Source organism: Peromyscus leucopus, chromosome 8b, assembly GCF_004664715.2.
Source record: "Peromyscus leucopus breed LL Stock chromosome 8b, UCI_PerLeu_2.1, whole genome shotgun sequence".
In the NCBI taxonomy this organism is placed as follows: domain Eukaryota; kingdom Metazoa; phylum Chordata; class Mammalia; order Rodentia; family Cricetidae; genus Peromyscus; species Peromyscus leucopus.
Window position 1 is genome coordinate 96,659,357 of NC_051086.1, and position 26,057 is coordinate 96,685,413.

Consider the following 26,057-nt stretch of genomic DNA (forward strand, 5'->3'; position numbering starts at 1 on the left):
CTCCCCGCTCGGGCTGACCTGGGGACGTGGGCGGGGCCTCGTCGTCGTCGTCCCCCCCCCCCAACTCCAAGGCGGCCTTCCAAAATCTAGCACCCCAAACTAAGTTCCGAGACCCAAACCCGGCGCGTGGACAGCTGCTCTCGGCATCTCGGGTGGAGCGGGCGCAGGCGGCGCCACCTGTCCGCTCCTTGCGTGGGGAGGGCGAGGGGACTCACTCTCGGGTCTCCACCCGGTCACTCCCTTCTGAAACCAACCCCCTTTGGTTCGCTGGCGCTGGGTGAAGCGACCACCCCTCATCGTTCTCTCCCACCCTGCTGGGTCCTTCGGGGGTGATCTCGAGCCGGGTCGCGGGCTTCCCCCCCACCCCACCCCAAGATCGCTCGAGTGTTGTCATCCAGCAGCTGGACTGGGTGCGAGCCAGCTTTCCTCCAGCGGGGATCCCGAAACACGATTTGCTGCGGGTCCCTCGTTCCCAGGCGCTGCCCCCCCGTGTTCTCAGCTTCCTGGTCCCGCGCAATCAGGGTCCCCCCGGATCTGGACCCGGGAGGCCAGGGAAGTCTCGTGGGGGTGTGGCGGGGGAGACAGTGACCCCCTACTTAGAAATGTAGAGGAAAAGCGTCTTTCCTTTTCAACAACCGGCTCTTGCGACCCCCTCCTGAAGACCCCAGAGTCCTCGGCTTCTCTTTGTCTGTCTCGGCCGTCCCCCGCCTGTCAGTTGCTAGCAGTTTACCGGGGTGGGGTGGGCAGCCCAGTCTCCACGAAACGAATAAAAAAAAAAAAATGACCGTACATTTTACCCCTAAGGATTGGGGAGATTTGGGTCGCCACCGCCCTCCTCCCCCCCCCCAGTGCAGGTCACAGTGGCAAGATGGGTGGGGGCGGGGCGCCGCCTTAGGGGCCAGGTTCTTGCAAAGGGGGAGAGGGCGAGGAGAGCTTCGGGGACTCTGTCTCCACCTTCCCGCTTTACCCCTGGGGTGCGCTGAGTGCCCCCCAAGACAAGAGGCTGTTGGGCTGGTCCAGGTTGGAGGGGCCAAGGGGCCCGGTGGCGTCGGGGGTCTTTCCCTGCAGGGTGGGTGGGGGCTGTCACCACGTGGCTTCGCCTTTTTTTTTTTTTTTTCCGCTCCATTTTTTTTTTTTTTTTTTCAAGTCGATTTTATTTAGAGGCGGCGCCAGGGCGGCCGCGGAGAAACGTGACACACCAGCCCGCTCGCAGGGGTTTCGGACCGAAGGGAAGGAGCCGCGCCGCGTCGTCCGCCTCCCTGTGCTCCGCAGGCACTTCTCCCGGGCTAACCCGAACTCTCCCGTGACCTCCGTGTGCCCTCAGGCCGCCCACCCGCCCGGAGCTCCGGACAACTTCAGGGGTGGGGTGCGGAGAAAGTTTGCAGCTCCTGCCGCCCGCCTCCACGCCGCTCGGCCTAGGAGGCTCTCCGCCCGCGCTCGCCCGTTCGGCCTTGCCCCGGGACCGCGTCCTGCCCCGCCACCGCCACCATGAACAAGCTTTACATCGGCAACCTCAACGAGAGCGTGACCCCCGCAGACTTGGAGAAAGTATTCGCGGAGCACAAGATCTCCTACAGCGGCCAGTTCTTGGTCAAATCCGGCTACGCCTTCGTGGACTGCCCCGACGAGCACTGGGCGATGAAGGCCATCGAAACTTTCTCGGGTAAGAGCGCGGCCACCTCCCCGGAAAAACACACGCGCACACGCACGCATACACACAACGAAATCCCGAACAACGGAGACCTGCAGCTCCTCTTCCCTGGCCCGCCAACTCTTCCCGGGCCCGCGGGGCTCGGCCTCGGTCCCCGGCGTCCACCCACCTCCCTCGACGCCCCCTCCCCACGCAGAAATAGTCGGGATTTCCTTCCCCCTTCCCCCAGCCCGGGACGCTCGGGGCTCCTGACCCCCCCCCTCCCCACCGACGGGGCGGGAGCCCCCGTTGGCAACTGGTGGGGTGGGGGTGGGTCTCACGGGCACCGGGGTCCGGGTCTAGGCGTGGTTTCCCCGCGGCCCCCCCACCCCCCTCCGCCGAAGCCCCCCCCTTGCTGGAACACCCCCCACGCCCCATGCTCTCCGTCCTCAGGCCTTGGCAGGAGGGGTGTCCCCGCACCTCGGGGCTTCCCGCTCTTCCTGGGGACGAGCCCTGCGACAGGACGCGGAGGAAGGGGCTCCCGCCCAAGGCCCGGGGCTTGAGCCATTTTGATTTGAAAGTGGGGCGTGAGCCGGGTGGCGCGGCGGCGCCGGGTCGCCATGCTGCTTCCCGAGACGCCCAGGCTGGGCCGAGAGGCGCGCGCGCGGCTGCCGCCCGGGACCCTCCCGCCGGGCCGGGCCGCGCGCCCCGGGCCCTCCGCCGGCCCCGACAGGTGACGCCTGGTCGCCGAAGCTCTTCTCGGTGGCCCGGCAGGAAAATAAAGTTTGAACACTCTCCTCCCACCCACCCGCCCCACTCGGACTGAGCGGGTGCTCCTTTCGCCCGGCTCCTGCCTGCTACTTCTGGGAGTCGCAGGAGCAGCGCGCTCCCCCCAAAACGCGCTCACACCTTTCCCAAAACCTGGCTCTCGGAGCAGGCGCTTCAGCTCACCCACGTGATGAGTGGAAATCAAACGAAAAATTTGAAAAAAACAACGAAATGACGGGTTCCACCATGCCTGGAGCAAACCTTTCCCCGCACAGGCTTCGGCAGCTGGTGCCCGGATGCCTAGGAGGGCCCAGGAACTCGAATGCAGCTTATGCCCCTTACCCACCCTTCCCCCCCACCCTCACTCCCGAACCCTCATTCATTTATTTATTTATTTTTTTAAATCTTCAGGGAAAGTAGAACTACAAGGAAAACGCCTAGAGATTGAACACTCGGTCCCCAAAAAACAAAGGTAGGAAAAGCGCTCATTTGGGGGAACTGAGAGGAATATTAAGAGGGTCCATAGCGTCTCCAGTGGAACAAACCCATGACTGGCCTTTCCACCCCCCAACTCCGGATGTTGGGGGCTGGGAGAGAAGATTGGCTAAGATATTGTAATGGGTGTTTTACAGCTTAAAAAAAAAAAAAAAAAAAAAAAAAAAACCTCAACAACTTGGAACTGGGGTGGGCCAAAAGATGTTACTTGAAGAGATTAAAGAAAAAGAATCAATAGTGTAGAAGCCCTGTGGAGTTAATTCAGAGTATGGGACCATGTTTTTAGGGGAGCTTAAATACGGAGAGTTCAAACTCATGGCGGGGGTGATTTCTTCAACTTCCTGCTAGCCTCCTTTTTTTCTCTCATCCATATCATAATTCGAAAGTGGATTTAAGGGAGTCCTTTTGCTCTTGGGGGTGAAATCAATGAGCAGCCTACCCCCGTTAGAATCTCCTTATGCTGTGTTAATTTCTGTTCCGGGCATGGGTTTTCGTTGTCCCCCTCACAGCCCCTCACCCCCAGCCCCTCACATCTTATATTGCCCCTTCAACTGGATTTTCAAAGAATATGCTTTGGCTGTGCTATCCCTTTCCAACCCCCCCACCCCCACTCCTTCAGCCCATTGTTACCAGGGACCATCTGGGGTGAGAGCTTTGTGCTCGGGCTGTGAGCTGGGCCGCTTTGGAGGGTCTAGAACTCCGGGGATGAATGGGTGTGTGTGTGTTCTCATGTGAGTTCCTTTTACCCTGTGTTCCGTCTTTTCCGGCAAAGTGGGGTATCTCCATCTTGCTCCCCTAAAATTCGGGGCGCGTTTTCCAGTCTGCCTTGAATTCTGAAGTGTTTGGTTGAACTCGGGCTGTAGAGCATAAGGGTAGTGTTTCTCGAATCAGACTTCTTGAACATGTTGACAGTGCAGTTTTCTTTCCTGTCTTAGTCGGAAGCATCCCTCTGCGTTTTTGATCCCCTCAACCCCTTTTCAACTGGAAACTTCCTGTATTTCTGAACAGTTTTTGGCTCTTCCTAGGTGGAAAGGTGTGTGGTGGGGTATTTTTAAAATAATCTAGGAGGTATTTTTAAAATAATGTAGGAAGTTTAGCTGGAGGTTAAACTCCTCTGTGGTTTGGCTTTAGATTTTTTAAGTGACTGAATTATTGTATCTATAGATGATCAATATGGCTTGTGTCTATGTTTATAGAGTATGTGATTTGTTGTCAAATGCTTGAGAAATTTATTGGAAAGGTGATTAGAATTAGGAGCAAAGACGAAATTGGAAGGAAGGAAAATTGGAAAGAAGGAAAGCCTTCGAAAAATTTTTTGGGAGGTGAAAATAACATAATTGAGTTAAATTCTTTGAAGATTATGAATATTTAAATCCAAAGCTGTGTTGATGGGAAATCTAATAACTGGAATTCTGAAAAATGTGACAATTCCCCCTCTCCCTGCTCTTGAGAGTGGCTTAAAATTTAAAACCGAAGAAGGGAAAAGAGAAAGAAATAGCTAATTGTGGTGAAATGGAACTCAAACATTTATATTTTAATTTTCATGGTGCCCTGTATTTGTGGATCTTTCTCTTCAAGCCATCTGCCTGCTTTATGGCATTCCTGTCCAGGTTCCTTGTTCCCTCCAAAATGCATTACTAAGAGCTCTTGAGAGTGGGAATGGAAAGAGGGTCTCTGAGAAGATGGTTCTTAAAAAATTTCCCTCTTCATGTCCATATTCAATTCCATCTTTTGTGTGTTCTCCTTTTACTGAAATATTTTTTGAACCAAACATTGAGGCGGTTGTAATTTTTTTTTCCCCTTCTGGATGGTGGTGTGGGAAGAGGTTATTTCTAGCATGAACCGATTTTTGAAGTCTTGGTTTTTAAAAAAAAAGTTTGTTTCCATTAAAGTCAGTTTGCTCTGTTCGTGTGCCTTGAGGAGCAGCTTTGGTGCTTGTGTGGTTTGTGTCTGAGCATTCCCATTCAGTCGAGTTATTGCTGGCATTTTCAGTCTCTGGAAACACAGACACAAATTTAGTCAGGACCAACATTCTAAGCAAAATGAACACCTGTAGAAGTGTATTTTGTCTATGTGTATTGTGTTTTCAGTGTTTAAGAATGGAACTCCTGATAACACTCGAGTGCAAATGAGTTGACTTAAAAGTATTCCTGTATTTTGTTGTTCCTTTGAATATATTTGATAAATATGATTTATACCTTTCAAAAACCCAATTAGTAGTCTTAGCATCATATTTAAGCTGAAAACAGCAAATTTGAATTTTAAATATGAGAGACATTAAATTTCACTATTATCTTCCCCAACTCTGTCAGCCAGTACTGGGAATTTAGTTGGCAATTTTGTTCTATAATTTATATCTATTCACTGGCGTATGTTGGTACAAAGGAGAAGGACCCAAAGCATTTTAAAAACAGTTATGCAGCATTTGTGTTTAGATGTGTCTTCTTTTAGGAGACTTTAGAAAAATTTAGGCAAGGAAGGAGCTGCCTGCCATCTTAGATTTTCTTAGGGAGGGAAATGATTTGATTTACTTTTGAAGAGAATGAAACTTTTCTTATACCTACCCCTGAGGCCTTTTTTCTAGGAGTGTCCTAAACCTTGCATTTTACTTGTCAACTGCTATCATCAAAATAAAATGTTGCCCTTAACACATGAAAGATATTTTTTCCCAAGGTGATTCCAACTTTGATCTCTTTGGGCTGGTTGATAGTAGTGCTTTTCCTTTAAATTGACTCAAAATGAAGTGGGTTAATACTTTCTCCTAAATTTCCAATGATTAAAATGAAAACTAGGTCTCTTTTCCAGTGGTGAAAAACTCTGAAAAGAGAATGTATTCCAATTTGATTCCTATTTTATATAAGTTTAATTTTCTGGACTCAGCACCTTAAAATCCATGAAGGGTTGTTTTGTACATGACAGGAAATGTTTTCAACTTATTTAAAATGAACTGTAGAAACCTTGAATAATTGAGTCACTAAATCTTTTCAAAACACGTTAAAAATCACCTTTAGAAATAAGTTTGCGCCGGGCGGTGGTGGCGCACGCCTTTAATCCCAGCACTCGGGAGGCAGAGCCAGGCGGATCTCTGTGAGTTCGAGGCCAGCCTGGACTACCAAGTGAGTCCCAGGAAAGGCGCAAAGCTACACAGAGAAACCCTGTCTCAAAAAAAAAAAAAAAAAAAAAAAAGAAAAAAGAAAAAAAAAAAAGAAATAAGTTTGCATTTAATCAGAAAGCACACAGCACACAGTTTGGAGCTAGAGGCTGAAAAATGGAAAGAAGGTCAAAAGATGGCAGCCTGGGCTTTTAAAGCACTTAGGTGTAAACCAGGGTGGGGTGGGGTGGGGTGGGATGGGGTGGGGTGGGTTGGGGTGGGGTGGGGGTGAGTGAGGTGGGTGGCACACACCTTTAGTTGGGAGCCAGAGGCAGGAGGATCTGTGTGAGTTCAAGGCCAGCCTGGTCTACAGGGTGAGTTCCAGGACAGCCAGGGCTGCACAGAGAAACCCTGTCTTGGAAAATAAAACAAAACAACAAGAAGTTTATAATAGAAAGAATTTATAACTTTTTTTAGTAAAAAGGATGTTACCCTGTATATTTTTAAGTGAAAAAATGGTTGTCTTTGTTTTCTTTAGTATTTGGAGGAAATGTAGATACTGAAGCTCATTCCCTCCATTTTAAGTTTCCACTTAGAAATGAATTTTACAAATTCATAAATTTCCTTTATTGCTAGAAAAAAGCCATAGTTTCTTAATCTGGTAGTTCATATTTGAAGACGAAACTTGCCTGAGTATAATTAACTGTTCCTTGAAAGCATTGTGAATTTCTTAGCCCTGGGTTTTCTGGAATTTTAACTCTGATGGTTTCTCAGATGGAGAGTGTTTTAGTAAAGAAGGGAAGATTTGGGATTCCCATCACTAACTTCAGAGTGACTTTATTCCAGTTGTCTGGGTTTGATGACATGTGTTTTGGTGGTCTCAGTGTTTTGGGGGTGAAATACATAACCGCAATTGGAAGGCTCTTGATTCAAGGGTTCTGGGTGTCTGCCTTTCAGAATTACCTTAATAGATAATTTGAATCTAATACACGTGGGTGGCTGCTTTTAAGACATGGGAGGTTTTTGGTGTTTTTTATTAGTTTTGTTTTAATGTATAACAGTCAGTGACAAAGATAGCATTTGAGACAGACTAGTGAAAAACACTTACAAATATTTTATTAAAACCTTACATTTGAGCCCAGTAATCCCCTCAGAGTAAATCCCTGTAGAGGCAGCAGATTTTTGAGTTCGAGGCCAGCCTGGTCTAAGACAGCCAGGGCTGTTAAACAGAAAAACCCTCTCTCCAAAAATCAAACAAAAGCCAGCCAACCAACCAACCAAAAACAACAAACTCAAGCCTTACATTTGAGCTGGGCATCATGGTACACACCTTTAATTTCAGCACTCTGGAGGTAGAGGCAGATCTCCCTGAGTTTGAGGCCCACCTGGACTACGCAGTAAGTTTCAGGACAGCCAGGGCTATGTAGAGAGATTATCTCAAAAACAAACAAACAAAAAATCCTCACATCTGGTTTGGTTAAGTGAAAAGGGGGAAGGACTAGCAAAGTGTTTGTGTTTTGAGACAGGGTCAGTCTCATTGTGCATCCCAGGCTGCCCCCAGCCTAATGGTAATCCTCCTGCCTCAGAGAGCCTCCAGAGTTCTGTGATTACAGGCGTGATTACAGCCACTGGACCCGGCTGGCTATTTGAAGTTTAGAGATTTCATGGTGAAGAAAGATGTTTTTGGTGCATACCTCGGTTTGTGTGTGGAAGGTGGTAGGTAGGGATAGTGTCATAAGACAAAAATGAACCTAAGGCGATTGAGGAAGTGACATTTCCCCATCTGTTAAAATTTAAATTGTCTTGTCTGTCCCCGTCTGTTAAAATGGGGATGTTGTTCTAGAAAGCTCAACTTTGATTGAGGAGGGGAGTGTTAAGGAGAAAATGGAGAGACAGAGACTGAGGGGGATGAGGCAGTAGAGACTGGGGTGTTGGATTTCCACCTCACATTGAAAGAAGAGCCACTGGAGGCCCGTGGTCACTCTCTGTCACCAGGTTTAGGAAGACAGATGCGGTCAGCTCGAGGCAAGGCTAATTTTGTTTTGCCCTGAGTTTTTGGACTTCCGTGTTCAGAAACAGAGGGTGGGGTGGGAGAGGAGAGAGCTGAGCGCTGGAGGCTCTTCCTGGACCTTCCTGTCTGACCTTCCCACCGTGACCTTCCCGGCCCTCATGCCTGCCCCCAGTGCTCTCCTGAGCTGCACTTCCTTTCCCAGGGTCCTCAAGACTTAGTTCCTGGTACCTAGATTCCAACTATTTCCTAGTCGGAGGGCTCTGTGGGGCCATTGGCTGCTGGGCGTAGACCCCCGATCTAAACTGTCAGTTTATGTAGTCTGTGATCTTTACAGACTGGGACATCAGTTTGTATGTCCTGAAGGCCGACTGAGACAGTAACGGGAGTAATGGTAATGAGAGGGTCTGTGGGTTGTTGTTTTCTGCTTTTTCAATGTATAAAGATAGGGCTGGGGAGATGGTTCAGCTCAGTTAAAGGCGAGCGAGGCTCACAACCAAAAATAAGTGTATAAACAGGTCTTACAGCTGACCCCAGGGGAGGCTTTGACTTATTCCCTGTCGGAAGGAAACTTGGGCTCCCATCCACTTCCACTGTCCTTTTTAAACATCTCTCAAAAACAGAAGCAAAGCTCTCTTACATGAAATAAGGGGGCTGGAGAGATGGCTCAGTGGTTGGGAGCACTGGTCTCCCAGAGGACCTGAGTTCAATTCCCAGTATCCACATGGCGGCTCACAACTGTCTGTGACTCCAGTTCCAGGAGATCCGACACCCTCACACAGACATGCATGCAGGCAGAACAAAACAAAGAAACCCAACATGTGCTTAAGGTAGATGTCCACTTGGTTATTGATCATTGATTTGGTTAGAAATAGTCCTATAAGATAAAACACAGGGTAGATTACCAGCAGGAAGACGTTCAGTTTAGTCCAAATTCTTCCCGTGTAGAATTGGATGGCTTTGATCAGCGATGACCATGTGTACTTCATAGAGGCAGATCGGTCCTCTTAGTGCTGATATTTATTGCACAGTCAGCTTTATAAGACCCAGGTTGTTGGTTTGTTGTTGTTGTTTGTTTGTTTGTTTACCTTTGCAGTGCAGTACGTTTGGAATAAATATGACAGGAACAAGCTTTTTTTCAAAACACAAGCCACTGAAATCAAATGTGTGCTGATTACAGATAAATCATGAGGTTTTCCAAAGTAGGTCTGGCCCTCATAATTTTAATACAGTTAGAGGGAAATCTGATGGCAGCACACTGACCAAACATCAGAAAAGGAGCCCTGTTGCAGAAGTTGAGCACCAGCCGCAGAGCTGACCACTAGGCGACTGTTTTAGATGAAAAAATACCAAGTAAACAGCTGGATGGCTAAAGAGAACTGACTGGATGATCAGATATTTCCAAGTTCCTGGGGCAGTCTTACACAATCGATATTTTGGGGCTGGAAGACACAGTGATAAGGGGTGATGGGGAATTTTTGTTGAGTTGGGGGAAGGCCATTTGGAAATTTTTTTCTGGAGGCGGCAAGTGCCAAGTGTTTTCTCTGTCTGTAGTGTTTGTCTGTTCTGTGCATTCTAGTTTGTATTTCTTTAGCAAAAGAGGGCATTTTCCAAATATCTTCATTTAGAATTAATTTCAGGTTAAGTCTGAAATGGAAATATTCAGTATGAGCAAAATCTGAGTGAATAGTTTGAACAGAGTTTGAATCTTTAAGAGGAAAACTTAGAAATGATTTGCTTCCCTCCCACCCCCCAAGGCTGGATTTCTCTGTGTAGCTTTGGAGCCTGTCTTGGAACTCTCTGTAGACCAGGCTGGCCTCGAACTCACAGAGATCCGCCTGCCTCTGCCTCCTGAGTGCTGGGATTAAAGGTGTGCGCCACCACTGCCTGGCTGATGTGCTTCTTTTGAGACCGGTCTCACCGTGTAGCTAGGGTGGCTTAAGATTTATTTTTTAAGTTTTATGTGTGTGAGTGCTTTGCCTGCGTGGATATGTGTGCGCTGTGTAGATGCCTTGTGCTCACGAGGTCCCAGGAGGGAGTTAGAGCCCCTGGAACTGGAGTTGTAGGTGACTGGCAGACAACATGTCGGTGCTGGGAATTGATTCCCGGTCCTGTGGAAGTGCAGCCACTGCTTTATCCACAGTCATCTCTCAGGCACCCAGGAAAACTTTTTAAGAAGTTGCATTCCTAGAGACTCAGTGCCATCTGTCTGTCCAACTTGGGCACCAATATCCTCTTTTGGCCTCCACAAGCTCGTGTACACACACACACACACACACACACACACACACACACACAGCGAGTGTGAAAAGCCTTAAAAGAAATCTTTTAAAAAGTGGTCTTAGCCGAGAAGCAGAGGCAGGAGGATCTCTGAATTTGAGGCCAGCCTGGTCTACAGAATGAGTTCTAGGACAGCCAAGGCTACACAGAGAAACTGTCTTGAAACAAAACAAAGACAAAAAAGTTGGTTTTAAGGTGGGCACACAACTTTAATCCTAGCACTCTGGAGGCTGGGGATGGGGTTGGGGTGGGGGGTGTCTTTGAGTTCAAGGCCAGCCTGGTCTACAGAGTTCCAGGACAGCAGTGGCTCTGTGAAGACACCCTGTTTCAAAAAAGGAAAAAAAAAAGTTGATTTTATTAAGGTTGTTTATGGAGTCTTTTAGGGGGGTGAGGAATCATTCAAATCTCCCCCCCCTTTTTTGGCTTTTCAAGACAGCATTTCTTATGTAACAGCCTTGGCTGTCCTGGAGCTTTGTAGACCAGGTTGAACTCAAGCTCACAGAGATCCGCCTGCCTCTGCCCTCTGAGTGCTGGGATTAAAGGTGTGCTTCACCAGGCTAGGCTCATCTGTTTGCTTTTTGAAACAAGATCTCTCTAGGTAGCCCTGTCTGTCCTGGAACTCCCTTCTATAGGCTAAGCTGGCCTAGAACTCACAGATCCTCTGCCTCAAGAGTGCTGGTATTAAAGGTGTGGCATTATTCAAAACTCCTAAGGATCAGGAGGGAGGAAGCATTCCAAGGCCAGAGTCTTGATCCAGCCAAGGCCCTCCGTGCACCTTCTGTAAATAGACTGGAGCAATGATCTTCCTCACAGAAGAGCCAGTGTTGAAAGCAGAGACTCCCAGGTTCTCTGACTGTAAAGTGTGCCAAGAGCAGTATGTAGCGGCTAACACTGTCAGCACTATTATATTATTAGAACACTGTAGCATTACTGCCTTGCTCTAGACATGGGCTTTGCTGCCGCCACTTGAACTGGCAGGCCTTTGTCCTCTTTCCAGACTTCACAGTTCTGTTCTGTAGAGCTGTGGTTGCTCCAGAATTGGAGTGGATCAAGGGTGTTGGAGTTTGAAAACACGTCTATGAAAGGTTTTGCTTTAGGACTGTGTTGGTGAAATTATTAAGGCCACTCCACGTAGTTAAAAGATTTTAGTGGGTAACTTACAAATGAAGGAATAGGTAGGTTGCGGGGTCTGGGGAAGGTGTATCGCAATCCAGTGGTGTTCTCTGGAGCTCTGCTCCGTCCACCTCCATCGTCCAGGGTCCAGGAACAGAGAACGCACTGGCCCATCCAGATCTCAGGTCTCTTGGCGCCTCCCTTGGCCCCGGCCTTGTAGACGTGACAGTTGCCGAAGCCTCAATGGGGGTTGGAACTTCCAGATCAAAGCTGGAATAGCTACCCACTACAACTGTGTATGGCAACTTGGGGTGTTTTATCTAAGACATTAGATTAGGTGTTTCAGTATGCTTGTATACTTGGTGACTTTGGCACATTCTTTGTTTGTCATGATTTTATTGTTTTGGTTCTCTGTGGAGACTGGGTCTTTCTATGTCACCCAGTCTGGCCTGGAACTAACTCTTTATGCTGCTTGGCATGCATTGTACTGGTGCTGTACTGTGGGCTCGGTGGAGGGCGCCTTCAGAATGCTCAGTTGTAAGCCGGGCAGTGGTGGCGCACGCCTTTAGTCCCAGCACTCAGGAGGCAGAGCCAGGCAGATCTCTGTGAGTTCGAGGCCAGCCTGGGCTACCAAGTGAGTTCCAGGAAAGGCGCAAAGCTACACAGGGAAACCCTGTCTCGAAAAAAGAAAAAACAAAAACAAAAACAGAATGCTCAGTTGTGGGCAGCCTTCCAGAGCTCCCACTTTACCAACTGCTAGACTTGGAGGGATGCACCTGGGCAAGGGTGGTGCCCAGGAGAAATGGGTTATTTGTTACATTTCCCTGGATGTCCTGACCGGGTCCAGGCACCTCTCCATAATTTCACTGTTGAGGTTACTGTCCAGTGTGTGGAGGAGAGGGAACCACTTGTCACCTGACGAAGGTGTCAGATGGGAGGATGGGGCGGTAATCCCGACAGGGAAAAGCAGCTTCTCTTACCCTGATGGCAGATAATAGGGATGTTGGTTTTTATATTCTGCTTTTATTAAGCTCATAAAATAAGCATTTAGAAATTGGGGATCCCTGAGTGCCCTCAAGGAGACTGACCCTAGTTCCTCCTTCCTTTGCCTCTGCCGCAGCCTCACATTCCCTCCCTGGTTCCCTGCTTTGCACACGGTCCCACAAAATCCACTCAAAACTCATTTTCCTGGCCGCTTTCCCCTTTCAGTCCTTGTTCCAAGTGCACATGTCATACCTTGGGTGCACATGTCCACAGCCCGAGGTGGGAAACTTCTCTCTGGATTGGGGATGGGGAAGGTTTTCAGTCTGTGTGGTTTCTGGTCCTTTAACAGGGGTTGACTTTCATCAGTTACTATAAAGGTTTTACAATTTGTTAGTGCAGAGTGCTGTGTGTCACAGTTGGGATGGCTTTGGGCTCATCAACTTCTCATTACATCGTCCAAGGAGGAGAAAATGAAGGGGAGGTAGTAACTGAGATGGGACTGTTGGAGAAGGAAGTTGGAGATGTCAGTTCAGCGTTTAGAAGCTTTATTCAGTCTCAAGGACTCAGTCACTTGGCTGGAGAGGTCCATCTGTCATAGAGCCCAGCATTAACGGACAAGGATGACTGTTTAGAGAGCTAGCTTTTCTGAAGCCTGTGTGTCCTGAGCAAGGACTGAAGGTGCTAGACTGCTGAGTGGGGTGGTCAGAGGAGCAGGGATTTTGTTGTTGTTGTTGTTGTTTGTGTGTATTTCTCCCGGGGGTGGAACCCCCCAGCCTTGCTGAATGCCTGGTGCACATACTGCCAATGAGAACACCCCTGGCCTGGGTTTACTCTTTTAATTTTTTTTTAAAGATTTATTTATTTATTATGTATACACCATGTATGACTGCAGGCCAAAAGAGGGCATCAGATCTCATTACAGATGGTTGTGAGCCACCATGTGGTTGCTGGGAATTGAACTCAGGACCTCTGGAAGAGCAGTCGGTGCTCTTAACCTCTGAGCCATCTCTCCAGCCCTACTCTTTTTAAAATAGTATTTATTCTTATGTGTATGGGTTTTTTTTCCCTTTAAAAAATGTTTCTGCCGGGCGGTGGTGGCGCACGCCTTTAGTCCCAGCACTCGGGAGGCAGAGGCAGGCGGATCTCTGTTAGTTCGAGGCCAGCCTGGTCTACCAAGTGAGTTCCAGGAAAGGCGCAAAACTGCACAGAGAAACCCTGTCTCGAAAAAACAAAAACAAAACAAAACAAAAAAAAAATTGTTTCTAAATGATGTGTGTTGGGGGGATATGCACATGGGGTGCAGGTGTTTAAAGAGGCCTGAGGCGTCAGATTTCCCTGAGTTACAGGTGGTTGGGATCCACATGACATTGTGCTGGGAATCAATCAGGTCCTCTGGATACATGCTCTTAAACAATGGGCTATTTATCGCTCCAGCCCCTGAGTCCTAGAAGAGCAGCCAGTGCCCTTAACTACTGTACCACCCCCACCTCCCAACACTCTTGAGTGGTTTCCTCTTCATTAAGTTATCCCGAGTAAAAGCAATAAAAACAGCTGGCACGCCTTTAATCCCAGCACTCGGGAGGCAGAGGCAGGAGGATCTCTGTGAGTTCGAGGCCAGCCTGGTCTACAGAGTGAGATCCAGGACAGGCACCAGAACTACACAGAGAAACCCTGTCTCAAAAAACCAAAACCAACCAACCAACCAACCAACCAACAAAAAACCCACAGCTGGCACACACCCGTGATCCCAATTCTGGGGAGGTCATCTGTTTGTGATCCCAATTCTGTTTGAGGCCATCCTTATCTACACACCGAGTTACAGGCCAGCTAGGACTGCACAGTGAGAGTCCCTTACAAAAGAAATGCTTCGGAGGGATTCTTTCTGAAAAGGAGCTCTGTGTGGAGGGGGAACGGTCTTCAGGAACCCTGTGCCTGTCTGAGCTGATCAGGCCCCACTTCCGACCCTTGCTGGCCCTTGAATGGGTAGCTTCCTTGCCTTCCTAACCAGAGGAATGCTACCTGTCTAGTTCCAAAGTGCCTTTGCTTTCTTTTTTCTTCTTTTTTTCAAGAGAGAAAAAAAAAATTCCACACTGTCAGCAGCACTTGCCTGGGGGTGTGAAATTCTCTTTGCCGATCAGCCACTGGCTATTAAAAATTGTAAAATAAATGGCAGATAAGTGTGAGCCAATATTTGGCAGCCTAGCACTGACTTTGTGATAGTTTGCATATTGTCGCAGGAGTTGGTGCTTGTAGCCATGTATACATTCACTCACTCCTGCTTATCCTTTGAATCTACTGTTTATGGATGTCAGTCACTTCCTTTGCTAGATACCTGAAGTAAAACAAGGAAAAGGCCAGGCCACTCTTGGGTGTCTCCTGCTCGCACCCCCCCCCCTTTTCTTTGCGATGAAGTGGTCTTGGGTCATTGCCGACCACTCTCCTGTATGGTTTTTATTTATTGGGTTTTATTTAGCAGAGCTGGAGCTCCTCGGCAGGCAGAGGGGTTACAGAGAGAGAGAGAGAGGGGGAGGGAGAGAGAGAGAGAGAGAGAGAGAGAGAGGGAGCCTCCCCAAAGAGGGAGGTACAGGACAAGGTTCTTTCTATTAACAAGAGGAGGAATGCCACCTACCTGCCCTCTGGCGGTTTCCCTTTAGATCAGGAAAGCTGTGGGACTGGCCGGGGATTATGCTCTCAGATGGTGGGGTACATTAACTCATAACTCAAGAGCTTGCACGGAGGAGGAGGCGGGTGGCAGCTAAACTGGATTTTGGAGTACAGGCAAGAAAATAAAGCAGTGGATTAAGGAGGGCTGGTGGGCCGGCAGGGAGTTGGCATTCAGCGGCGAGAGTTAAGGTGCGGAGACTTGTTACTGCTCTCCGTGAGCCTCGTCGGGCATTATGGGAGGATCAGGGACCCAAAGGTGTCCTCCTACAATCGGAGGGGCTTATGTTGAGTGGCTCACTTAGTTCCATGCTGTTCTCTAAGGACGACAAAGGAGCCCCACGTGGGGGTTCACACCTGTAATTCTAGCTCTTGGAGGCCAGGGTGGAAGGGAGATTGCCCTGAATTCAAAGTCAGCCAGGGTTCCTCAACAAACAGAAGAACTACAAAGATGTTCTCCCCACCGCATCCAACCAACCGAAGCTCCAGCTGGGTTAGGTGGCAGCCACAGAGCCAGCCCAGGGTGCCCTCGGTAGGGGGGCTTGGTGTCTAAAGGGGCCACCCTTGGTGTCTAAAGCTGAGCTGGCCCTCACACACGGGCTGGATCTTTTTGAGCTTGATTGGAGTAGCGTAAGCTTTGCGAAGAAACACACCCGACCTGCATTTGTCTCTGCTTTTGAGCCTCCTCCTCCTCCTTTCCCAGGCCGAAGGAAATAAAGATGGTGGGTCCCGACCGGCCATCTTCCCTCGTGTGGGCAGTAAATTAGGAATAGGGATTCTGCAGTGGGATCCAGGGTCATTATTACTTCTGGACCTTTAGTCTCCTCACCCTGATTCTCTCCTTCTCTAGAAACTTGATGAATCTCTAGAAACTTGATGAATCCGGGTGAAGTGCTGCAGGGGGTGGGGGTGGGGTGGGGAGAGTCGGAGCTTGGGACAGGGCAGAGAATGAAATGTCTTCCTCCTGCTTCCCCTCCCTGCAGATAGGGACGGAGAGTGACTTTTGAATGCCTACTGAATCATAATTCTTACATGTTGGCTTCTAGGGAGCAAGAGCCAATCACCTTGGTTTTCTGGAAAGCAGGAAAGCAAGCTTTATGTCGTCCTGGCCATTGCCTCCTTGACCAGCTGGGGAGTGTTCCCACAGCAGCCTTATGTTCCAGGTTCATAGATTTTTGTGTGTAGAGACGAACTCGGAAGTACCTCGCAAAGAAAGCTGCCCTACTAAAGATAACTGATGACACCCCGAAGGGACGGGCGGGTACGGTCGTTTCAGCCCCTAACACCCTACTTCATCGTGGGGACAAGGATGACTTTGCAGTTACTTTGCTGTCGAGCCTTGGCCTCCCCGTGGCTGGGCGAGCCCCTAAGTGGTGTGTCCCGGTTCCGTCCCTCTCCCCCGGATCCCCGGCTGCCTGGTCTGGAGGGCCGCCCCAGCCTGGTCCCTGCCCTGCCCTGCGGCCGGCGGGGACGCCGCTGTCCCCGAGGAGGAGGAGGAGGAGGAGGGCCGCCTCCAGGGCCATTTTCTCCTCCCGGGCCTCTTCCCGGCGCCCTGCCCCCTCGCCGTCCCCCCTTAAATGTTTGCAGGCCGGGTCTCGGGCGGGAAGCCCCCTCCCCCACGGGACCACCTCAGTCACGGCCCTGACCACGGGGAGGTCGGGTCTGGATTTACTAAAGAAGCCCGGAGGGGGAGCCGGCCCCGCGCCGGCTGCCCAGCCCGCCGATGGGGTCGGGTTTCGGCCGGTGGCTCTGCGGAGAGGGAGGGCGAGAGACAAAGGGCAAAGTCCCGGTCCCCACCCCACCCCCACCCCGGGCCGCCCCTCCCTCCCCTCCCCTCCCTCCCCCGGGCCACCGCGGGCCACCGCCGGGGCCCCTGCGCTCAGCACCGGCTGCGCGCCCGCCCGCCCTCGGGTGCCCAGGGCGCCTCGCTGCGAACCTTCTAGACGGTGGCCGAGGGCCCGGGGCGCATGCATGCCGGCCCCCTCCTCCCTCTGCAGCGCGCAGCAGCAGCCCACCCAGGGCTTGGGGTGGGAGAGCGCGCTCGCCCTCTCCCCCCGGGTGAGGTGAGGGGCTGGGGGAAGGGGCGCCCCGAGGGCCGCCGCCGGGCCTCTCAGCTGCTCGGGCCTTCTCCATTGCGCGGCCCGCGGGGCTCCCTCCTCCCCCAGCTGCCGCCGCCCTCCCCCACCTCAGCTGCCGCCGCCGGGCCCAGGCGCGGCCTCCTCAGTTGCCCTGACTGCTCAGCTTCCCAACCCCGTCTTGGCAAAAGCCCGTGGGCAAGGCCTAGGCCCTGCGAGCTGTTGAAGACCCCGCCTTTTCTTCCTGGTCAGGGTGGCCCGAGAGCCATTTTGGAAAGCGCTGGTGGTCCTGCCTCTCCGTAGTCCCTGGACTTGGGGGGAGAGGGCCCTTCGGGGGGCCAGGCCACCCATTCCCCCAGCCCAGTCCAAGCAGAACTCGGGATGGGCAGGAATGGTGGAAGAGACTCGGTCTGAGAACACCAGCGCCTAGGGTACACTCCTCACGAACTCACCCTCCAACAGGTATTGGTTGACAATGGCGAGGACACACCAGAGCCCTGGTTTACTGATAAAAGAAGTTAGATTTTAATCCTAAGGATTTTCAGCATTATGCTAAATCCTTTTTCACTGGGCAAGGTTGTGGGTTGCCTGATTTCTTTTGAGATTGGCCTGCTTTCTTTGCTTCCGAGAACTCCACCTCAAAATCTTTATCTTGAGCTAGGTAGGCTCCATTTGCCTCCACCCTGGGTAGACTCCCTCTTTCCAAGGTTCTCCACATTGCCTTCCGATGCTTTCTCCTTAGCCTGTCCTCTCGGGCTTGCCAGGGCTAGACCATGTGGCTCCTGAAGACATGCTACAAATGTGCTGGGCGGTGGAGGTCCCTCAGAGCTTATTAACTCTTCCTCGATGCCTTGGGAAGACCGAGAAACTCTCCTACCCACAGCCTGAGAGGTGAGGGCAGGGCTCCTAGGGAATGGCTCGGTACCCACACAACACCGGAGGTTCTTCGAGTGGGCACTCTTTCTGTGTGTACTTGAAGCCTTAGTAAAGGCTCCATCCTCACGTCGTACCCCCACCCCCCACCCCAGTTCCTCCTTCCCCCTTCCCCACTGTTCAGCTCCACTTGGCCAGACCCCTGCAGGTAAAAAGTTAAAAAGGGAAGAGGCTACCCAAAGCCCCGGGGTGCAGGGTGGAGGCAGCAGTTGGCTCAGGAGGACCTGGAGTTTGCCGGGAGAGAGATCAGCTGTCCAGAGCTTCTGTTTGGGCTTTCTCTGGGGCTGCCCAGATGAGTAAGGGGTGAGGATTAAAAGAAAACCCACAACAAAAAAACCTGTGGGCTTTCTTGTCAACCCATTTTTTCCCAAGTGAGTGAGTGACTTGGATGCTGAGGTGCCTGTGTGCTCGCTCTCTCTCCTCCCTCCCTCCCTCCCCTCCCTCCCCTCCCCTCTCCCTCCCTCCAGTTAGCACCTCCCCCTCATCCACACTTTTACTTCTTTGCCTGCTCTAGGTCTAGCTAATACTTTGTAAGGGAAGAACTGTCACGGCTACCCTTTGGCCTCTGTAACAGATCTCTGACAGCCATCCAGCCGTATTATAGGGTAGTTAGCTGTTCTGCAAATGAAATCTGGTGCCCAAATTAGAGCCGCATGCAGTAAAAGCCAGTTGGCAAGCATTTAGCCATACAGAATATGGGCATTTTTCCTGCTCTTAACGCCAGACTCTTAATGGTTCTGCTATGCTAACACTTCCTTTGAACAAGCAGCACCGTTTGGTAAAATCGGCACAGACTAACCTGGAGAGCTGAGTTCCAGTCCTTCCCATAAGCTGGCTAGTCCTGCCCTGTTGGAACCTTGATTTCTGTGTCTGAGTTGAGGGGACAGCTCTGAAATACGAATCTGATTTTCCTTAACCAGAACTTCTTGGTAACAAGAGGTGTGCAATAAACAACATGTCCTATAAGAAGCCTGGTGATGCCCTCAGTCCCCAGTTTAGCATTCTACACAGGTAAAGACCTTTCCGGAGGAGAGGAGCGTCTCGCAGAAGGCTTTTCCTTTTCACGTCTCTAGCATTAGTTTAGGGATCAGGATACACGTGGGACAGTGTGTGTGCCGTATACATTTAAAGTTCAAAGGCTTTGGCTGCCAAGCTTGATGACCTGAGTTTGAACCCCAGGACCCACATCCTGAAGGAGACAACCAAACCTATTTGAACATGTTAACCGACCTCTGCGCATGTTGTGGCACGCACACCTCATACCCCACACCCCAAACACACACAAAACAAGCGAAATTTTAAAAAAATCTGTAAGAGGCAGCGTGCACACAGCTGCCTTCCATGGATGGCTGTGCCTTCTTGGTGCGCACCCACATGCGCTTTCCCTGGGGTGGTGGTGGTGACGGCATCTGCCTTGGCTCCAGACCTTGGTTACTTTTTTAGCCTGAGTCCTAACCTGCGGCTAGCTACTCAATAGAATGCCCGCCAGCCGCCCGTCCCGTCTGGCTGCCCTGCCTCTGGATCTTCCTGGCACGAAGCCCTGGGCATGGAGCCAGTTCCTTCTCCCTTCCCGGCACCGCCCCTTTTCTCAGCTGCTGCCCTGCCTGGAGCGTGCCAGGCCGGCCCCCTTCAGAAGTTTTCTGGACTTCCCACTCCAACCCGTTTTGGTGCCCACCTCTCCGTTTTGTATGTGGTTAAGAAGGATGGGAAGGAAGTATTGATAGTCTTGTGGTGATCTGGAAGACGAAGACCATCTTAGAAGAGGCAGTGATGAGCGTTATTTCTTATCTGGAAAGGGTCCAGCTTTGGCTTCTGGGTCAGTCCCTTAGGGTGCTTTTGTTGGGGGGAAAAAAAACCATAAAACAGCAGAATTACCTGCCTAGTCGACAACCTGTCACCCAAGCAGCCTTAGCTGCTTCCTCCTTTCCACACCAGCAAGCTGGCCTGGCCACCACTGGACTGGAAACTCCACCATAGTCTGCTCGGCACAGTGGGACAGTGTCCAGCCCCACGGAGCAGCAATGACGCCAAAGCCATTCGAGGAACTACAGAAACCATGAGTGTATGTGTTCACCCATGGACGTTTTCAATTACAGTCTCCACAGTAAAGAAGGCTCAGGTGAGTGGGTGATGGCACCGGCCTGTAATTCTGTAATCCCAGCACTCTGGAGGCTGAAATAAGAATAGTGAGAGTTTAGGCCTGCTGAGGCCCAGCATGAGACCCCATCCCGATTGGTGTGTAATTAATATTAAGAATTACGCCCGGTGGTGGTGGTGGTGGTGGTGGTGGTGGTGGTGGTGCACGTGCACGCCTTTAATCCCAGCACTCGGGAGGCAGAGCCAGGCAGATCACTTGAGTTCGAGGCCAGCCTGGTCTACAGAGAGAGATTCAGGACAGGCACCAAAAACTACACAGAGAAACCCTGTCTCAAAAAAAAGAAAAGAAAGAAAGAATTCTATATTTATGTGTAGCTTAAGTTTTTCTGTGTCTGGGCCTGCCGGCAGCCGCTCAGACCCAAGCAAACACACAAGAGACTTACATTATTTATAAACTGTGTGGCCATGGCAGGCTTCTTGCTATCTAGTTCTTATATCTTAAATTAACCCATTTCTATTGATCTGTACCTTGCCTCTTGGCTCTTGGCTTACCGGTATCTTTACATGTTGTTTCTCATCAGGGCGCCTGCCAGCAGCTCCTGCCTCAGCCTTCCACTTCCCAGAATTCTCCTCTCTGCTTGTTCCACCTATACCATACTTCCTGACTGGCTACTGGCCAATCAGCGTTTTATTTATCAATCAATCATAGCAACACATTTTCACAGCATACCGAAAGACATCCACAGCATTTATGCACAATATTTTGTGTCCTTTTGTTTTTGAAAAGACTTGAATAAGTAGCCCAGGCCTGGCCTGGAATTTAAATTACTGTGCCTCAGCCTCCCCAGTACTGAGGTTACAAGTTTGCACCAGCTCACTTAGCTGTTTTTTTGGGGGGGGGGGCAGGGGGAAGGGTAGATTTAAGACAAGGTCTCATGTAGTCTAGGCTGGCCTCAAACTCATGAGCCTCCTGCTAGGATTATAGGCATGAGCCACCACAAAGCTCTTAGATGTTTTTGACCAAATGTATCAGAAGATTGTTGCTGGGCAATGGTGGCACTTGCTTTTAATTTCAGCACTCAGGAGGCAAAGGCAGGGGATCTCTGAGTTCCAGGACAGCCAGAGCTACACAGAGAAACCCTGTCTCACAAAAACAAAAATGTGCACTGTTCATGCAACACCCATGTCAAATGGAACACAACTGACTGCCCCTCCAGGGGATCCCACACCCTCTTCTGGAGTCTGAGGACACAGCCACACACAATTAAAAGTAAATATACTCTTAACAAATTGAGCAGTAACAAGAATTTATATATTATATAAACCTGTGAAGTAAAATCAACATTCAGTTCTTCATTTGCTCTTGGTCATATTGTTGGTCCTCAGAGGTCTTGAATTAGTGGCTTCCCCAACCGGAGCTGCCAAAATAACCTCTGGAATTAGAAGGCTCCAGCAGTTGGACTCTTTCCAGAAATGTAGGAAAGTTGTGGAAGCCTGTGTGTGTTTGTGTGTGTGTCTATTTTCTCTCCCTTTACTTGAGACCAGCTGGCCCAAGGGATTCCCTAAAGTCCCACCTTGTGTTAGGAGTGGTTGGATTACAGATGCCTCCGAGCCAGCTTTCTGCTGATGATTCAGAATTCAGTACCTATGCTTCAGTGGAGTATGGTGTGTGTCTACAGATTTGAGCATTCCTGTAATATGCTTTGGATGGGGTAGGGTGGCTTTGGAGGGTCTCACTATGTAGACCAGGCTGGCCTGAACTCAGATCCACCTGCCTCTCTCTTGAGTGTTGGGGTTGAATGCATGGCTCTGTTGTTTTTTTCAGATTTATTTTGTGTATATGAGTGTTTTGCCTGCATGAGTATATGTGGATCACATGTATGCCTGATGCCCGCAGAGGTCAAAAGAAAGGACCAGAGGCCCTGAAACGGGTTTCAGATGATTGTGAGCCACCAGCTGTGGGATCCAGACCCAGGGCCACTGCTCTTAAGTACTGAGCCAGAAGCCGGGCGGTGGTGGCGCACGCCTTTAGTCCCAGCACTCGGGAGGCAGAGCCAGGCGGATCTCTGTGAGTTCGAGGCCAGCCTGGGCTACCAAGTGAGTTCCAGGAAAGGCGCAAAGCTACACAGAGAAACCCTGTCTTGAAAAACCAAAAAAAAGAAAAAAGAAAAAAAGAAAAAAAAAAGTACTGAGCCGGCTTCAGCCCTGGCTAGCTATTTTGATGAATTCCAGTTACAGCACCAAACCCACCACTAGTCTGGCATTTATTTTAATTTATGAAATGCCGCATGAGGAATGATGGACCCCAAGGTTTCAGTTTCAGCACACTAGGCAAGTGTCCTGTCAGTGAACTCCAGCGCTAGCTCCCTATTTCCTCATTGCCTGGGGCAGCTTTCTCTCACATTGAGAGAACCTGCAGGCTTCCCTGACAATTTAGACTTCTTTTGACTGAAGTTTGGCAGTGGATGTGTGTGTGAAGGTCTTACCTTTGGGTTTTTGCATGAATTCAAAGTTTTCATTAACCCCTGAAGTCTTATAATTCTGCACATACTGTACTTTTTTTTTTTTTGATGGAGTGTTGTTACCTTTTATCACATTCCTGAGAAGAAAAAGAAAAGCTAATAATGAGTTTCTCAGACAATTAATGTACAGCAATTCCTGTATTGAAGAAAGTTGCCTGTAGGTAGACAGGGTGATCCCTGTCTGGGGACACCCGATACTTGAGATGAACCAATCCTACTGCTTAAGCCCCCAGATGTGAGAAGTGGTCCCCAGGGAGTTGAAGTTTGACTGGAGACCGCAGGTGGAGGAGAGCTTGGGGTGGAGTGGGCGTGAAGATCCTGGTTTAGCCTTGTTTTCCAGGAGATGAAAGTCCCGGGGCCTCTGCAGATTGTTTGGGATTCCAAAGAAATGCTGCTGCCACCCCCTCCCTTTCCATTCAGCTTTTCCTGTCTTGAATCAGGCCTGAACTTTCATTGATTGCAGGTGGCACCTTTCACTCTGGGTGTGGGGGTGAGGTGCACTTTGGCAGAGAATAAGAACTTTTTAACTGGGTCTGGGGAGACGGCTCAGCAGTTTAAGACCACTGACTGCTCATCCTGAGGACTCAGGTTCAGTTCCCAGCATCCACATGGCTGCTTACAAGGTATCTGAGAAGCTCCTTCTGGCCTCTGCACCGCATACATGTGGTGCACTTACGCACCGGCAGGCTCATACACCTAACATGAACGCTGCAGTTCATAGATTTAAGAATAACAAGCAGAAAAAGTGACTCAGGACTGTCAGTGAGGCTGGTGTAGGAGGATTGCTCTAAGTTAGAGGCCAGCCTGGGCTACAGAGTTAAGACTCACATGGAAAAAATGGGGATGGGATGTGACCTGGAGTATAGCTCAGTAGTAGAATACTTGCCTAGAATCCATAAAGCAAACGAATCTCTGGATTTGAGGCCAGCCTGGTCTACAGAGTGAGTTCCAGGACAGCCAGGACTACACAGAGAAACCCTGTCTCAAAACCAGAAAACAGCCGGGCAGCGGTGGTGGCGCACGCCTTTAATCCCAGCACTCGGGAGGCAGAGGCAGGCGGATCTCTGTGAGTTCGAGGCCAGCCTGGTCTACAGACTGAGATCCAGGAAAGGCGCAAAGCTACACAGAGAAACCCTGCCTCGAAAAACCAAAACCAAAACAAAACAAAAAAACAAAAACAGAAAACAAAAAAAGCAAGCAAAAAACCCACACAAACAAAATGGAAATCAGTCAGTTTGGGTTCAACTCCTGGCTTTGGCTTTAGTGGTTATGTGGACAAGACATTCATTAAGCCTCTTAATCTCAGGGCCCTGGGTTGTCAAGCAAAGCCACTGATGGCCTGGGCAGTGGGAGGAGTGGAAGATGGATCTAGCAGGCATCTAAGTCTCAGCACCCCACCCCCCCAGCCCAAGTGTATATGCTATGTAATGGATGTCCTGATACATCTGTCTTTCTGCTGAATCTCCCTGACCTGTCCCTCCTGACTGGTCCTCACATCTGCAGGTCGGCGTGGCTGAGGTCTAGAGTTGAGTTTCCCTGATGACCATATGTCCGTTGAGCTGCCCTCCAGGGCTGGGTCCCTGACGGTCAGAACAGGCAGAGGATATGAAAGCTACAGGCTGTTGGCACTCAGGAAGCGTCTTGGCTGGCGTAACCGTTGCCTTTAATGGCCATGGCTGGCTGTTCATACTCTTCACCAGGTTTAGCTGTCGGAGGATTGCTGAAATAGGACTTGGCCCTCCAGGCACTAAGTGCTCAGCTGTGTGTGGTGCCCTTTTACCTGTGGGGCCTAAACTGCTCCACCTGGTCGTGGTGGGGCCTGGTTATGGGAGCAGGGTCGGGACATAGGTCGGACATAGGTCGGACAAGCGGTGGTGTGGAGGGGAGGACTTGGGTCAGGTGGGGCTCCTAGGCAGTGGTTCTCTCTAAGATTCCCCGTCATTGTGAACCCATTGAAATACTGAGGTGTCTGTCACTGTCTCTCCCACCCAGTGCTGCTTGCCCACCCTACCTTCTGGTCTTCTTGGAAGTACTAACAAGGGCTTTATTGGAGTTAGTTTCCACCAGGAGAAACCAACGTGGAGTGAAATCGGAGTTTGCTCGCCCTCCATCGGGAGCTTCTAAGCCAGTGGGGTCTCAACTTTCCCGGTGCCGGCCCCTCGACAGTTCCTCATGTCGTGGTGACAACCATAACGTTTTCTTCATAACTGTAGTTTTGCTACTGTTATGAATCATGTTAAAGCTGGTGCTTTTCGATGGTTTTAGGCGAGCCCTGTGAAAAAGGCCCCTTTGACCCACCGGTTGAGAACAGCCAAGAGTCTGAGCCCTCGGCACACCAGCCTAAATCAGCCAACTCTGGGCTTCCCCTCTGTGGGATGAATGAGTTATCCTGGGGGTTGAAATGTAAGCGAGGGAATTCAGGTTACAGGTCTCAGCGTTGCCTTCCTTGTGCGGTTTGGGCCTGAAAGGAATTAGAGGGCACTGGGCTCAGTGGAAAACCAGGCTTAAAAGACAAAGGTCCTTGGATGCCTCAGCTCTTCCAGGCCACCCCCCTCTGTTTTAATCAGGGCTGGGGGGGGGGGCGTTGCTGAAAAGGAAGCCTAGGAGAAGCCTAGAGTGGGTTCCCAGGGTGGGGTGTGTGCCCTAGAGGGGTGAGGGAAGGCTGCTGGGATGTCTTTCTTTCATTGGTTGGGTGGCCTTGCCCTCCTCCCCCTCCCTCCCTCTCCTGTAACATTCCAGACATTCCAGCCGATCTGCCTGCCATTGCTTTCTGGATATGGATTAACGTCCTTGCGGAGATCTGGTTTCTGCTACCACCCTTCTCTTCTGCCCTTCCTGAGTAGAAGACCCTGAACCAGATCCAGGAGGGAAGTTTTGGCCTTTGACCATGGAGTGCACTAATGGACTGTTTCCAAACTAGGCTCCTGTACTCGGTAGGGTTTGCTTTATTATACCTATTACTTGGACTCCCAAGCAGGCAGTCCTCATCATCTTCTGCCCTCCATCCAAAGGATTTGCTGGAAGGAGGTGTGCTGGGCTGGACCATTCCTGCTTTTAAACAAGGCAGTCTTCATTTCTTTCCCAGTTCTTCAAGTGGAAAATAGCCAGTGTGTCTTTTTGGTCAGCAGATGTGTTTTGTGAGACCCTTACAAGGGAGCCACAGCTTCTTTTTGGCCAATCCTTGGACCTGGTACCTGGTGGAATGAGGTCTATGGACTCAGAAATGGGCGTGATGGCTGTGTGTGTGTGTGTGTGTGTGTGAGAGAGAGAGAGAGAGAGAGAGAGAAAGAGAGAGAGAGAGAGAGAGAGAGAGAGATTGATTCTGATGCTGGGTGCTGGGATGACAGGCATTTGACACCATAGCTACCTTTCTTTACAGTGCTGGAGTTCAAACTCAGGG

At 50.3% G+C, this 26,057-nt stretch overlaps 1 protein-coding gene across 2 annotated transcripts in view; it reads left to right on the forward strand.

Annotated features, from left to right (window-relative positions):
* Positions 1 to 1,150: 1,150 nt before the first annotated feature.
* Positions 1,151 to 26,057, forward strand: part of Igf2bp1 (insulin like growth factor 2 mRNA binding protein 1) — a 43,845-nt gene continuing 18,938 nt past the window's right edge. For both annotated transcript variants that reach the window (XM_028869112.2, XM_028869113.2), the window contains exons 1-2: positions 1,151 to 1,663; positions 2,810 to 2,870. In XM_028869112.2, the coding sequence (XP_028724945.1) occupies positions 1,489 to 1,663; positions 2,810 to 2,870 (236 nt within the window). In that variant the 5' untranslated portion in view covers positions 1,151 to 1,488. The remainder of the gene's footprint in view (positions 1,664 to 2,809; positions 2,871 to 26,057) is intronic.